The sequence below is a fragment of the Somniosus microcephalus genome, chromosome 34 (assembly GCF_052327205.1).
Source record: "Somniosus microcephalus isolate GS21.2 chromosome 34, FLI_Smic_1.0, whole genome shotgun sequence".
Lineage (NCBI taxonomy): Eukaryota > Metazoa > Chordata > Chondrichthyes > Squaliformes > Somniosidae > Somniosus > Somniosus microcephalus.
In genome coordinates, this window is record NC_141020.1 from 19,381,026 (window position 1) to 19,397,350 (window position 16,325).

The 16,325-nt window shown below is 42.6% G+C and overlaps 1 protein-coding gene across 11 annotated transcripts in view; it reads right to left on the minus strand.

The window, feature by feature from the left end:
* The window catches only part of LOC147096861 (ryanodine receptor 1-like), a 461,451-nt gene that overhangs the window by 215,467 nt on the left and 229,659 nt on the right, over positions 1-16,325 (minus strand). For all 11 annotated transcript variants that reach the window (XM_085973559.1, XM_085973551.1, XM_085973560.1 and 8 more), the window contains 4 exons: positions 15,562-15,670; positions 13,083-13,203; positions 5,847-6,016; positions 2,165-2,385 (listed from right to left, as the gene is read on the minus strand). In XM_085973559.1, coding sequence (XP_085829685.1) covers positions 2,165-2,385; positions 5,847-6,016; positions 13,083-13,203; positions 15,562-15,670 — 621 coding nt within the window. The remainder of the gene's footprint in view (positions 1-2,164; positions 2,386-5,846; positions 6,017-13,082; positions 13,204-15,561; positions 15,671-16,325) is intronic.

Consider the following 16,325-nt stretch of genomic DNA (forward strand, 5'->3'; position numbering starts at 1 on the left):
AAAGAGGTCCAAAAGTGGCGGTTTTTAATTATTTTTTGAGAGGCCAGGAGTGCTCCTCTGGGCTCTACAAAAATGATGCAGGCCGCTGGCACACCGGGTCTCCTCCCTTCCTTGGACACACTTCCCCAGACCGCCCTGATTCTGGCCGCTGGGCCACCGATGCTGTAGCTCTGATTTGGCGCCCGCAGCCGTATGTTAATAAGGCCCGGCCCTCAAAATAGACCGGGGCTTCCCATCACCACTATCGGGCGGCTGGTTGACACTATTCGTCATTAAGTCAACCAATGGTTAAAATCTACTCTGGTGTGTTTTGTGATTCAGAAATAAAAGCGCTACTAGGTCTAAATGAAGCTATGAGCATGATATGAAGAGCTGACATTACATTATCAATTCATAAAGAGAGTAAGCTGCACTTAAACTTTACCAAGTATTTATATTGCTTGCTACATATTCAGTATTTAAATACTAGGTTACAATTACCAACTGATCATAAACAACAGGAACTTTTATTGCTGAATATGTAATTGTTTATCCATGAGTTTATAATATTAATTCTTGGTAAATTTGGACTCATCAAGGTGAAAAATGTTAATTTTGTGTAATAAAACACATTTTGGCAACTTTTGTTGCCCATTGCCAGCATGAAATAATTCCAGGTGAGATACTACGCAGTTAAATGCAGAGTAAAGCTCCGTTTACTCTGTCTCACAAACAGCAATGTGATAATGACCAGATAATCTGCTTTAGTGATGTTGGTTTAGGGATAAATATTGGCCCGGACACCCGGGAGAACTCCCCTGCTCTGAAATAATGCCATGGGAACTATTACATCCACCTGAGAGGGCAACGTGGCCTGGGTTTAATGTCTCATCCGAAAGACGGCACCTCTGACACTCCCTCAGCACTGCACTGGATTGTCAGCCTGGATTTGTGTGCTCAAGTGGGACTTGAATCCACAACCTTCTGACTGAGAATCGAGTAAAGAGAAAAGGTGCCCATTCCTTATTAGTTATCAACACCTGAAAGATGAATCAGAATCATCACTTGTAGAATCACGCTAAATTCATTATTTCACAGAATCACAGAAACCCCACAGTGCAGATAGAGGCCATTTCGGCCCATCGAGCCTGCACTGACACATATCCCACCCGATCCCCGTAACCCCTACACCAACACATATCCCACCCTATCCCTGTAACCCCATGTATTTAATCCCCCTAACACTAAGGGTCAATTTATCATAGCCAATCAACCTAACCCGCACATCTTTGGACTGTGGAAGGAAACCGGAGCACCCGGAGAAAACCCACGCAAACACGGGGAGAATGTGCAAACTCCACACAGACAGTCGCCCGAGGCCGGATTCGAACCCGGGTCCCTGGCGCTGTGAGGCAACAGTGCTAACCACTATGCCACCGTGCTGCCCATTTGACCTGAAAGTACTTGGCCTGAGGGTTCCGCTAGTTTGCAAAATCGGCCAAACCAGCGCAAAGATCGGGAATTTCAAGCACAAATTACGTCCAGCGCAAATTGAGTTCCTGCAATCTTTGCGCTAGTTTAAAAACATTGCGCTAGGAGCAGGCCACGCCCACAGATCGAATTAATCACCATTGGGAGATTCTGCTAATTGCGCCGATTTGCGAGCCTTCGAGGAGGCTTGAAAAATTAAGTTGGTTCTTTTGGGTGCAAGGACACAAAGGCATTTTAAAACTTCTGAATATAATTTTTTTTTAAATTTATTAAGAAACTGACTAGTGTACACCAATGAAACTAGCAAATGGTTCTGCATTTTATTTAAAGTCATTTTCAGTTATTTAAAATCGGGTTACTCACAGATGGCGAGTGGGAGTAGCCAGTAATTAAAAATACTTATTATTTTAATGATAAACCCACTCCCAGCTGTATTAATCAATCAATCTGTACCAGGTTACCACTCTTAAATATATCAAGGAATATTTTAAAGCACATTTTTTTTTTTTTTTAAACTGTATTTTAAAATGCTGCCTAATTTTACGTTCTGCGATATGCGAATGAGTTTGAGCAGAAACTTGAGGGGAAAAAAACTTAAAACTAGTGCAATTTGCACCCGGATCGCCGATTGTGCCCAAAGTGGAAACTCTACCCCCTATTATTTTTATATTGCATTTTACAACAACATGCTCACCTGCACAATGCCACGAGACCCTCTTCAATAACATCCCTCTGCGCCTTAGTGAGTGAGCGGCCCCTGGACAACCGGTAAATGGTGTGCAGCATGGAATCAATCATAATGGCTCGATGCTCTGTTCCAGCAAACAGTGGTGCATACTTAGTTATCAGAGGAAGCACGGCAGTACAGAGGTAGCGGTTCAAAGCCAGAGCCATCTCAGTGGTACTGAAAGCAACCTGGGAAGGCAGTTGGAGAAGCAAGTCACACATATTGTACAATAATCAAACTCCACTCTGTATACAGCAGACTCAAATTTTGTTTGCTAACCCTTGGGATATTTTATTACATTAAAGGCACTATATAAATGCAAGTTGTTGTTGATTTTGTTGACCCTTAACAAGCTGGTTGGCCGATTAACACAGAACAACACTCGGAGCCCAAATTCAAATCTCAATCTAAATCTAAACTGAGCCACGTACAAACATAGGAAAATGACGGGCAGGAAAAGATCCAGTTGGTCCATCAAGCCTGTCCCATACTCATGAGACCAGGAGCATCATACTTAGACACTTCCTACCCACAAGCACCATGGAATCGCCTGGGAGAGGCAAGTAAAAAGCCCCCGGAAAAACCTAGGGCCAAAAAGAGAAGCAAAAAAGCTGGAAAATTCCTCTTTGACCTCTCAGGCAATGTAAACCAGTCCAGGAGGTCACATTGACTATGCATGTGTAAATTGTTAAACTACTTGGGGGAAAAATTGGGTATCTCCCATTTTGGGGCGCTAATATCGGCCGGGCGCAAAGTTTAGCGCCTGGCGCTAATTATCGCCTCCGACGGCAAAATTTGCCTCTATCGCCCCTGGAGGTGATTTGAGCGCTAAATCGGGCGCAACACACCTCTCAAGGCGCTAACATCAGTGAGCGAGGCGCTACCTCAGAACGCTACCGAAGCTCAGGCGATGTCCGTTACCATGGAAGCCAGACAGACTGGCGCCGTCCAGTTCTTAAAGGGGAGGGGCCACCTTGCTGGCCAGCCGCTCCCTGCTCGTTGCAGCCTTGAATCTCGGCCTGGAGAGACCTCGAAAGCAATTGTGTTGGAAGCACTAATGGATAGGCCCAGGGAAAGAGCTCGGCGCTTAGGAACCTCAAAAGTGGTGATGAGGACCAAAATTCCTTAGGACAGCGTTAAAACCAAAAAACTTTTGCCGACAAGAAAAGGCAGGAAGCGCCTGCCTTTAAGTCAGCACACACTCCCCCAGCCTCTCCCGACTTGAAAACGTTCCCCTCTACCGGTCGTTCCTAGCGGCAGGCGCTAAGGCAGGGGGTGTGACTCAATATCCGGTCTGGGGCGCCACCGGGGCGTTGCACGCTTGACTGACGCCACGATCTGTGGGCGCAGGAGATCGTGGCGGTAGTGTTTAGCGCCGCCGCAAAACGACTGGTCAATTTCACGAGTGCCGCTAAAATCGCCACACTCGGGCGCTAAGTTCCTAGTGCCCCGTTAGCGCCCCCCGGAGGCGCTAAGCAACCGAATTTCTCCCCCCTCATCTTTTATATGATGTGATCTCGACCCTGGCCAAGAACCAACCCAGCTCCCTTTTGCAGGCTTGCAGTGAGTCAGCACTCACCGCACAAGCCGGAAACGCATTCCAGAGGCTCTTCAGCAAAAGAACTGCCAAACATCTAGCCTATTCCTACTCTTGCGTAGTTTAAATGCATGACCCCTATTCACCCAAATCTGTCAAACTAAAATAATCCATCAATAGGCACGCAATCCAGCTCTTTCATTATTTTATATACCCCCATCAGATCACCTGGAAGTCTAAAGTAAGTAGGCCCAGCTCCTTAAGCCTATCGGAGTAGCTAAGGTTACAGCACAAAGTATTATGCAGGGACATCTCTGGGAAGCATCAAAAGGAGATGCCCATCCAGTTACATAAGAACATAAGAAATAGGAGCAGGAGTAGGCCAATCGGCCCCTCGAGCCTGCTCCGCCATTCAATAAGATCATGGCTGATCTGATCCTAACCGCCAATCCACTATCACAGAACCATCTCCTGAATCTAACAGAATTAGGCACACGAAATAGGAGCAGGATCAGGCTACACGGCCCCTGGGCCCGCTCCGCTACCCACAGGGCCATGACCGATCCGAACCTAGACTCATGTCCAAATTCCTGCCCGCTCCCCGTAACCCTTAATTCCCTTTACTTCTAGGAAACTGTCTATTTCTGTTTTAAATTTATGTAATGATGTAGCTTCTACAGCTTTTTGGGGCAGCATATTCCATGGACCTACCACCCTCTGAGTGAAGTAGTTCCTCCTCATCTCAGTTTTGAAAGAGCAGCCCTTATTCTAAGACTATGCCCCCTAGTTCTAGTTTCACCCATCATCGGGAACATCTTCCCCGCATCCACCCGATCCAACCCCTTCACAATCTTATATGTTTCAATAAGATCACCTCTCATTCTTCTGAACTCCAATGAGTAGAGTCCCAATCTACTCAACCTCTCCTCATATGTCCATCCCCTCATCCCCGGGATTAACCGAGTGAACCTTCTTTGTACTGACTCGAGAGCAAGTATGTCCTTTCTTAAGTATGGACACCAAAACTGTACGCAGTATTCCAGGTGCGGTCTCACCAATACCTTGTACAACTGAAGCAATACCTCCCTATTTTTATATTCTATCCCCCTAGCAATGAACGCCAACATTCCATTGGCCTTCTTAATCACTTGCTGCACCTGCATACTAACCTTTTGAGTTTCGTGCACCAGGACCCCCAGATCCCTTTGTACTTCAGTACTTTCCAGTTTCTTGCCATTAAGATAATAACTTGCTCTACGATTTTTCCTGCCAAAGTGCATAACCTCACACTTTCCAGTATTGTATTTCATCTGCCAAATCTCTGCCCACTTACTTAGCCTGTCAATGTCCCCTTGCAGGTTTTTTATGTCCTCCTCACTCACTACTTTCCCCCCCAACTTAGTATCATCTGCAAACTTTGATATGTTACACTCGGTCCCCTCCTCCAAATCGTTAATATAGATTGTAAAGAGTTGGGGACCCAGCACTGACCCCTGCGGAACACCACTAGTTACTGATTGCCAGTCTGAGAATGAACCATTTATCCCAACTCTCTGCCTTCTGTTAGATAGCCAATCCTCTATCCATGCCAGAATATTACCCCCAATCCCGTGATTTTTTATCTTAAGCAATAATCTTTTGTTCCTGTTCACTGACATGAAATGGTACCGACTGTTGCCAGTGGCGATTTATGAACAAGATCATTCTACCTTCCCAACTAAATGAGGGACATAGGAAGGCAAACGATGCGTATTAAAAGGCACATTTCAAAATGTTGGCGCTCAGTATGATTGCCTCAGAAATCACGACAGTTCCAGAATCCAACAATCTGCTGGTTACACAGTTCTATGAAATACTTTCAGGGACGTCTGTACTGTTTAGCCATCTGACTTTCACCAAGCCATCCACTATCACATTTATCTACAATAAACTTTTCACGTGGATTTGTACTAGTATCTTGTAAGTCCTGATACACTCTTGTACCAATGTGAATATAAACTTGCACAACTGCACACGGTAGCTGTAATGACAAAATATTCGACCGCAACTGCAGATTGCACTCGAGTAAAATTGTGAGTGAATTGTCAGAGTATTTAAAATCACATTACTTACAGTATCCAAGGTGGCAGCAGCTCTCATGTCAGGTAAGAAGCCAACCTCCAGTACATGAAGGAGAAAGTCCTGATTTTCTATCCCATAGACACGATCCAGGAACAGCACTGTGGGAGCCTTATGGTCCGGAACAAAACTGGCTGACATTTTAGGTTCAACAATGTTGCCATCTGGAAATCAGAAACAATAAAATGAAGCAAGCAATCAAAACCAAGGATTCAGACTGCGACAGACATTAAGCTCCATTCTCCGTCTTACTAGAAAATAGTTTCGCGTTATATCTTTTTCATATGAAATTACAGCTAAGCTAATTTAATACTATGTACATAATACTATGTCAAGTTAAATTAGTTTCAAGGGGAGGTGGTCTGCCTCTGTTTATATTATCGCATAGCGCCAAAACCTAATCAGTTTAAGATTGTCTGGCTAGTATATCAGGTTTGTAAGAAGTATGCAAGTTTAGAACAGTGAGGCAAAGGAACTTGTTTTCCATGATTGCCACAACCACTAGGTGGGTATCATGCCAACAAGATTCACTTCAGATCTGACCTAGTAGACAGCTCTCCAGACAACGAGAGGGCTGAAATCCACAACCTCATCCATCCGGGTGATGGAAATAATTATCATAATTACTGGACTGTTGACAAACTAGGGGCTTCTTCATAGGAACAGGCCATGTGTGGAACGTCTCCTTTGATGGGTGACTGACAGCTTTGTGCTCAGAGACCTTTCCAACCAGAGTACACTCTGTAGGCCGTTGTCCATTTCTTCAGTTCACATACTTCCATCATTTATATCCACATCACGGCAGTTAGATAGAACTCTGCAGCAGCAGAACATGTAAAAATTCAGACTTCGTGCAAAAAGGCGAAGTAGGATTTTGGAGCACCTTGCATCAGGGCAAAACAGTGCCTACATTTAAAACGGCCTTTTGTTCTGTTGTTTCATGTTAGCTTCTGTGTGTCTTTACTTCTTGTAAATAAATGTAACGTCGCTTTTCCTGAAAAATGCAGTCTGACAGCTTGGTATTTTTCTGCCCTTCAGAAAAGGGCAGAACCGGAGGTGGACAGTGTTGTGTATGTACCTTTAAGGGAATAACTGGTCTCAGACTGCAGTACCGGCAGTGACCACCCCTGTCTAAAAGGCGCTAGCAAGCCTCTGTAGTTTCAGTTTCCCGATTGACTCCATTCAGTAAAGACTTGTTTAAATCAACTCCTGCTGTCCGTGTCTCAATCATACACGGACATAATAGACAGCCCACATGGAACTACGATACAAACTCCATCAGTGAAAGGGCAATTCTTACTGCTACTCCATTCACGCTATGATTATAGGCGACATGGATCTGCCAATATAAGCTGCTTTTTGCTAGAAGCATGAATAAAACCTGCTGGGCGAGTGCCCTAATTGTAATAGTCTTTCCTGAGAGCTGAATAGATTTTGCTTACCATCCCATACAGCAACCAGAAGCTATAAGCTAAGGTCTAACAATTTTAACTTGACGTGTTAAATTTTAATCATTTTGCAGCTGTAATTTCAACAGATTTTATTTTGATTTAGATCAGTATGGGGTAGTTAGGAACGTAAACATCCTTTATCCCATTGCCGCTATTTATAATGCTCGTATTAACAGACCAGGGTTGTACAGTCAGTAATTCTGCATTAAGTTGCAAATAATTTTTATTGAAGACCAGAATAATATGAACTCTGGATGATGAAAGTCGCTGTATAGGGTCGAGGGATTAGAATTATGTGAGGTTATAAGCCAAGCCAGTGTTCTGTGGGGAATCAGGCCTCAAGTCAAGAAATGTGATTGGTTGAGTTATCAACGGTTCAAATTAATTGGCATCCACTGCTCCACTGGATATCTCCCATGGCAGACATTAAACAGATTCAGTAGAGATATCTCAAGGTGTCACCAGCGTACGGTTTAAATAAAAGATGTTTCATGGTTAGTAATGTGTGGTGATTATTCCTTGATTAGTAAAAGTATTGTGATTCGTTGTTTGTTAACTGCCTTGGGATATGTGTTGTAATCTCATTGGTAGTTGATGATCACATGATGTGTTGTGGCTACCTTAAATTCAGGCCTTTTCTAGCTTAGTTGAGACTGGATGTGGAAAGATATGCTGCTGATTTTAAAGTTAATAAAGCCTAGCTTTGGAAGGCAAATCTATTCTTTATTTCAATTTATTAACTTTTTGTTAGAATGGAGCGATATCTTCAACCAGAACGATTCAAGGCTGACCCCAATTCTGCTGGAGTGGATGATAAATGGAAACATTGGTATTGTACATTTAAAAACTTTTTGGGCGTGTTGGATCAAGAGGCTCTAAATAAGCTGAATATGCTGATCAACTACATTGACCCGGATGTATATAAATATATTTTGCACTGTAAAACTTATGAAGAGGCTATTTCTACATTGGAAAAGATTTTTGTTAAACCAAAGAATGAGGTATTTGCACGTCATCTTCTATCTGCCCGTAGGCAGCAGGTGGGAGGATCTTTGGATACTTATTTACAAGCACTTCGGTGCCTTAGTGTTGACTGTAATTATAAGGCTGTGACGGCTGAAGAATATAAGGACGAATCGGTACGGGATGCTTTTATTAATGGATTACTGTCTAGATCAATTCGTCAGCGGTTGTTAGAAAATAAGACTCTGGATCTTAAAAGTGCTTTTGAGCAAGCTTCTACATTGGATGTGGCTCAGAGAAGTTCGGATTCTTATGCTCTTTTTAATCGGTCTGCGACTATGGTTTCAGCAGTTTCGGATGAAAAGGAATTATGTGGACTTAATGGGAGTGGTTTACTAGATTTTGAAACAGTTTCTACTTCGGCGGCCGTTGCCTCTAGGATTCAGAAGTGTTATTTTTGTGGGAATATCCGGCACCCTCGTCTGAAGTGTCCTGCTCGGGAGGCTGTGTGTAGTAAATGCGGCAAGAGAGGTCATTATGCACGTGTGTGCAAATCATCAGGTTCAATTACCTTCCCTTCTCCTGGTGTGGGAGGGTCTTCCTCCACTACCTCTTCTGTGACTATTCAGCCTTTAGATAGGGCGTTAATGCATCAATTTCTGCTGCATTTGCTCATGGCCTAAACAAAGTTATAGTTACGGCTCAAGTTAATGGGTTGGAAGTGAAGGCCCTTATAGATACGGGCAGTACTGAGAGTTTTATAAGTCTTCAGTTTGCGAAGGAGAAGCATTTGAAAATTTCGCCTGTTACATATCAGGTGTGTATGGCTCAGACGACCCTTACTTCACAAATAGCTGGTTGTTGCTTTGTGAAAATGGTTCTTCTAGGTAATACGTATACTGATATACACCTATCTGTTTTGCCTAATCTCTGTGCGGATATTTTGATTGGACATGATGTGCTTCAGTTACACGAGTCGCTTAGTCTTTCATTTGGAGGGACTAAGCCACCTTTATCTATTTGTGGATTAACCTCTTTATCTATTCCTCCATTATCACTTTTTTCCAATTTGATGTCGGATTATAAGCCAATTGCTACCAAGTCAAGAAGATATAGTAGTCAGGATAGAGAATTTATTAATTCTGAAGTTCAACGTCTCTTATTGGAAGGAATCATTGAACCTAGTTGTTCGCCTTGGCGAGCACAGGTAGTTGTCACGACTAATGAGACACAAGAAACGAATGGTGATAGACTATTCCCAAACTATTAATAGGTATACTCAATTAGACGCGTACCCTTTGCCTAAGATTGATGAGCTTATCAATAAAGTATCTCCGTATAAAGTTTTTTAGCACTATTGACTTAGAGTGCTTATCATCAGATTCCTATTGTTAAGAAGGATCAAACATATACGGCCTTTGAGGCTGGTGGAAAGCTGTATCAGTTTTGCCGAATACCATTTGGTGTTACTAATGGTGTTGCTTGTTTTCAACGGGCAATGGATGCTTTTATAAGTGATAACTCCCTCTCTGACACCTTTTCATACTTAGATGACATCACAGTGTGGCGCAAATCAAGGGTGGAGCATGATTCTAATTTAAAAAGATTCCTTCAAGCTGCGGAAAAAGTTGGTTTAACTTTTAACAAAGAGCAATGTATCTTTTCGACTACTGAGGTAAATCTATTGGGGTATATTATTTCGGGAAATAAGATTAAACCAGATCCAGAACGTCTGCAACCATTGATCGATTTACCTTGTCCCACTAATTCTAAGGCTTTGCAACGAGTTGTTGGACTGTTTTCTTATTATTCTAATTGGATTGCAAATTTTTCACAGAAGATCCGGCCTCTTATTCGGGTTACGACATATCCTCTATCATGGGAGGCCAGGACATGTTTTGAGAATTTTAAAAAGGATATTTTAGGAGCAGTTGTGCATTCCATTGATGAGCAGGTTCCCTTTGTGATTGAGACGGATGCTTCGGATTTTGCAATTGGGGCTACTTTGAACCAAAATGGAAGACCTGTGGCCTTTTTCTCACGTACTTTGAATAATAGTGAAAAAAGACATTCCTCAATAGAAAAAGAGACATACGCAATAGTAGAAGCATTGCGTAAATGGAGACATTATTTATCGGGGCGACATTTCACGTTGGTAACTGATCAAAAATCTGTGTCCTTTATGTTTGATGTTAAACATTTTGGAAAGATTAAAAATGATAAAATAATGAGATGGAGGATTGAGTTGGCATGTTACCATTTTGACATAGTTTATCGTCCGGGGAAGGATAATGCTGATGCACTGTCGAGGGCTTATTGTTCTGTGATTCACGGAGATACGCTTATTAATCTTCACAATGCCTTATGTCATCCTGGGGTTACGAGGATGATACACTTTGTACGCAGTAAGAACTTGTCTTTTTCAGTTGAAGACGTCAAGTGGATGACTTCATGTTCTATCTGCGCTCGGTGTAAACCGAATTTCTTTAAGCCTCAACGAGCTCATCTTATAAAGGCTACTTCTCCTTTTGAACGTTTGAGCGTTGATTTTAAGGGACCTCTTCCTTCAACTACTCAAAACCGATATATATTTACTGTTGTGGACGAGTTTTCAAGGTTCCCTTTTGCTTTTCCTTGTGCAGATGTAACAGCTGCTACAGTTATTAAATGTTTGACTCAACTTTTTGTCATCTTTGGGATGCCTGCGTATATCCATTCGGATCAGGGAAGTTCTTTTATGTCTTCCCAGTTGAAGGAATACCTTCAGAGTCGGGGAATTTCTACTAGAACTACCCCGTATAATCCCCAGGGTAATGGACAGTGTGAACGATACAATGGGGTGATCTGGAAGGCAGTTATGTTGGTGTTGACATCCCGGAACCTTAAGAATACACAGTGGGAAATGGTGCTGCCTGACGCCCTGCATTCCATTAGATCATTGCTTTCAACGGCTATTAATGTGACCCCCCATGAAAGGCTCTTTAACTATCCGCGGAGATCTACTACGGGATATTCGGTACCTTCATGGCTTACTATGCAGGGACCTGTGTTGCTTCGACGTCATGTTAGATTGTCAAAATATGACCCCTTGGTGGAGGAGGTGGAGCTGTTGGAGGCAAATTCCCAATATGCTCATATTCGATTCCAAGATGGGAAAGAAAGTACTGTTTCAATTAAAGACTTGGCTCCTTGTGGGGGCCAGCCCTCTTCTGAGAATATTAATAATGGTCATGATTCAGATAATGTGGATGCTGTTACAGATACTACGAATATTTCCAATCCGATTGCAGATAATCATACTTCTATTAGTCAGCCTTTGATAGATGTTTATGACCGTCCTAGTTCATCTTCTGATGGGATTTCTAATCCGGAAACCGTTGAGAATCGGGATATGGATAGCCTTCCTGTTGAAGATACTTCTGTGCCTTTTGGCGTGGGAGGGCAAGGAATTTCACCAAGGTTAAGAAGGTCGACACGAACAAGATATCCGGTCGACCGATTGAAAATGGACTTTTTAAATTGATAGTAATGTTTTAAAAATTGTTGAAATATTATAGTATATTGTTTTAGTTGAGAGATACTTAATACTTATGCGTAATGTTATTATTTGTTGTTCATTTAGTATTGTGTTATGTAAATAGTTTTATTCTCGTGCATAGTTTAGTTGTAAATAATTAATTGTAAATTGTAAAAGTTATTAGGTTGGAGTATATTTTAAAAAGGAGGGGTGAATGTGGTGATTATTCCTTGATTAGTAAAAGTATTGTGATTCGTTGTTTGTTAACTGCCTTGGGATGTGTTGTAATCTCATTGGTAGTTGATGATCACATGATGTGTTGTGGCTACCTTAAATTCAGTCCTTTTCTAGCTTAGTTGGGACTGGATGTGGAAAGATATGCTGCTGATTTTAAAGTTAATAAAGCCTAGCTTTGGAAGGCAAATCTATTCTTTATTTCATAATGTGATTTAACTTTTGTTTCGTGCCAGGGTATATGAAACTCATTGATGCCCAGGCATGAGGACAACAATTTCTCAACAGTATATCGAATCCTTCCTACACAAAAAGAGTGAAAATATGTAAGAATATTAAATCAAACAACAGGGCAGTTGATGCTACAATATATTATTCTCTGTTGCATAAAGGCATTTTTTTTAATGAATGTTGCCTTGTCATTCAATCATACTCTAGTTGTCGAAAGAAAGAAAGAATTACATTTCTATAGCGCCTTTCACGACTGGACGTCTCAGAGCGCTTTAAAGCCAATTAAGTACTTTTTTGGAGTGTAGTCACTGTTGTAATGTGGGAAATGCGGCAGCCAATTTGCGCACAGCAAGCTCCCACAAACAATGTGATAACGACCAGATAATCTGTTCGTTATATTGATTAAGGAATAAATATTGGCCAGGACCCTGCTCTTCTTCGAAATAGTGCCATGGGGTCTTTTATGTCCACCTGAGAGAGCAGACGGGGGCCTCGGTTTAACATCTCATCCGAAAGACGGCACCTCCGACAGTGCAGAGCTCCCTCAGTACTGCACTGGGAGTGTCAGCCTAGCTTTACGTGCTCAAGTCCCTGGAGTGGGACTTGAACCCACAACCTTCTGATTCAGAGGTGAGTGTGCTGCCCACTGAGCCATAGCTGACACAGTATAAAGTAATTATCAAGTCAGAATTCGGTCTTAAGCACAGCAGTTGTTTAAGTGGTACCAACGTATCTAGCACATATTAAATATGTGCCACAACTAATGATTTGAACATGCAATCCAGGTCAAAGTCAAGGTTTCTGATAGCACCGGCACTGTCAGTTTAATGTTACCTTTTCCAAAGGAAGGTATCTGCACTGGCAGACTTATAACACCAACCAAGTCTTCAATGGGAACCAAGGATCGCAGGATTGCTCGGATTCTCAATGCTTCACCTTTTCCAGCTTGGATCAGCTGTTGCAAAAAGAGAAATTAAGCGACAGAACTAAGTTATCTTATAAGCTGGATTTCAGTATAAGGCAAACGCTGCACAGGCATGGAGCAGCATGTATTAAATCAATGTTATTTGTTAGTACCAAGTGCCATATTTTACTCATTCATTGAAAAATCCTTATTTACAACCTACCTGTATTAACATTATGCTGGAACGCGAGGTTTTCTAATGAACAATGTTTGATACTATTTTGTTAGCCAGAAGGAAAAGTTATGCACCTGTAATCCTTTAATACCTCTCAAGGAGCCAACAAGTGACTTAACCAATATGAATATTAAAGTTTGCTCTTACAGCTATGATTTGCCTTATAATTTAGTGAGATGGTCCAATTGCAAGATTTACTAATTGAGCCCCGACTGTTTAAAGGAGAAATGGCAGGTCATTTTTGGAGTTAAAGTAAGGTTCCCAACAAGAGATGTGTGAAGATACACAACTTAGGAAAGTGCACAAATAGTGATAGCGGAGGATATATATGGGTTTTAAGAAAAGTCATGAGTTGTTTAAAATATACACACAAAAAACTTAGAAGGAACATTGATTGTCACTCCAAATTGTTTTTTCGTGCGTGGTCACTTTAACTGGCTGCGCGGCCCAGTCAAATTTTTGCACGTGTGGTTTCTCCCATGTAAAAGGCGGTGTGCGGCCTGCGCAGGACCTCTAGACCGCTCCGCGACTGCACAGCTTAGCGGGAACGTTGGTGACGATATACTACCCTAATGGCCAAGTGTGGTTACGTACTCACTGACCCACTCTACTCTGCACAGAGCAAGGTACAACAAATGGTCTTCAAGGTGTACCAAGCAACAAGGCATGAGGGACCATCACCCAAACTTGTATGCAGTACCAGCATTCTGTGATAATTAAATGTTGATGTGGATAAGAAATGAGACAGCATTAGTGATGAAGGAGCATAGCAATGAGGGCAATAAGAGCCCAGGAGGTACTGAGCAGAGGTCCAGGATGCTGACTGCCTCTCCCGAGTTGTCTGGGGATAAAGACCTTATTTGACCCATTTCCTAGTGGATATTGCTGATGCATATGGGCCTATAATTTTTACGCAAGTGGTCTCAACTCTGGAGCCAATGTAGAATACAGAGCTCATTGAACGATCAGACAATGTGACCCTCAAGCATCTGTCTGGTGGCCCAGGCTAGTTAGCCTCCTGCTGCTGGCTGCTGAGCACCATTGTATTTCCTGGTCTACTGTGGCTCCTCAATTGTCTATGGTGAGGTCTACATCCATGCCAATATTGTGCATTGTGACAATGTTGATCTTCTCTGGGCACATTTTAAAGTTTTCCCTACCTGTGATTCCAGTCCCACCCTTCTCAATCAAGCCAAGCCTCCCCAGTTATCTAATAAGTAGAGACCTTGCTTCACCAATGTGCCTTGTTAGATTTCTCCACTGATGGAAGTACAAGGATTGTGTAGAGGTGCTAACAACCATGGTTCCACTCCATGGCTCATATTTCCAAAGAACACTCCTTCTCCTCCAATCAACTGTGCTAGGTTTGCCTGCCTCAGAATGAAAACCTGGGATAAATTTTCAATGTGCCACTTGGCATTGAGGATCATCTGCCACTTAATAGAAAACGCCCAATTTTCATTTCCACCCAACAATGGAATGCTCAAAGGGAAATCTAATATTTCATGTGAGCTCCCTATAAATTCTCAGCAAGCCTCACAAAGTGCTTATAAATGCTCAGAAACAATGTAATGGAAGTGACCCCCCAGCCAAAGCAATGTTGCACAATCACACTCCTGTATTGGATTTCAACTTCCTGATCTTGTTCCACCTGTGGGCTACCATGCAGGCTCAGTAGCATCATCTTACCATCCCCGAAAATCACCGCCGATGTAAAGTGAGCAGAAGCACAGGGAGATCCCAGGGGATGCTTGGCCATACCTCCCGCTTCATCTAAATGCAGCAAAGCGTGCTAACAGCAGATGTATCAGAGTCAAAACAGAGTCCCAGGAGGGAAATCTCAGTGGCCATTTTGGGGGGGAGTTTTGGCATAGGGCTTCTCCACCCCCTTTTGCTTGCTGGACCTGAAAATAGGCAATTTATTTAAATGGGAAATCCAGACCTTAATTTCTAGCTTCAGATTAACTTCACCCAGCCAAGTAATTTACATGTAATTGACCTAAAACAGAACCAAGTTATTTTTTTCTGTTTTCAAAAAAACTTTACACACTTTGAAGTGTGACAGATGTTTGCAAAACTTTTATAAAAACAGATTTAGAATATAAAACTGGGATAACTATCACAACACACTCAGGAACCAGTAGTTGGTTTATCACCATTAGGCAATCACTTACATGCACCTCTGGAGCACATCGGCCCAACAGGTCAATCAGTGTGGAGTAGAAAGACATGATGGCATTACCCAGGTGGACACGATTTTCTTCATGGGCCTCTTCACTAAACCTACAAAGGGTGAAAAGCAAATTATGGTTCACAGTACAATAGTTAGTTGCACTTGAGTTTGATTTTACTCACCTATAGGATTTACAGAACTGATTCTACAGCCATATTGGTCCCCACGATTCAGTTAGGACAGACATTATTAGCATCTTTTGCTGGATTGTTTTACCCTTAGACTGACCGTCCACCTGGGACAAACTGTGTTTTATGATGGTCAGCTGGCAATAGCTTCTATTTTGTTGACCGATGACATCAAATAGCAGGGTGTGGTGAATACAATGGGGGTAGAATTGGACTCGGGCGGTAGAGTAAAACGGGCGATAGCAAATCACGCTATCGCCCATTCTGCACTCCTGTCCAACACCAATTTCACTCCCAATCATGTCTACAATCAATGCTATATACCACATGCACGCACACAAACGGATTAATTCTGGATGTCGGACAAGCAGTCTGACAATTTAGAGACAGTGGATGGGGTCGAGAGGTGATGGTGAAGTAGAGCTGGGTGTCGTCCGCGCATCTCTCGATAATGTTTATACTGGGGCCGTGAAGGCTCGGGGCTCAACCATCTCCTCTGCCTTGGGCAGACTGGGAGACTGAGTGGATAGGGGCTTCAATCAGATCATCGATCCTTTAGAGCTTGCTCTCCCGCTGA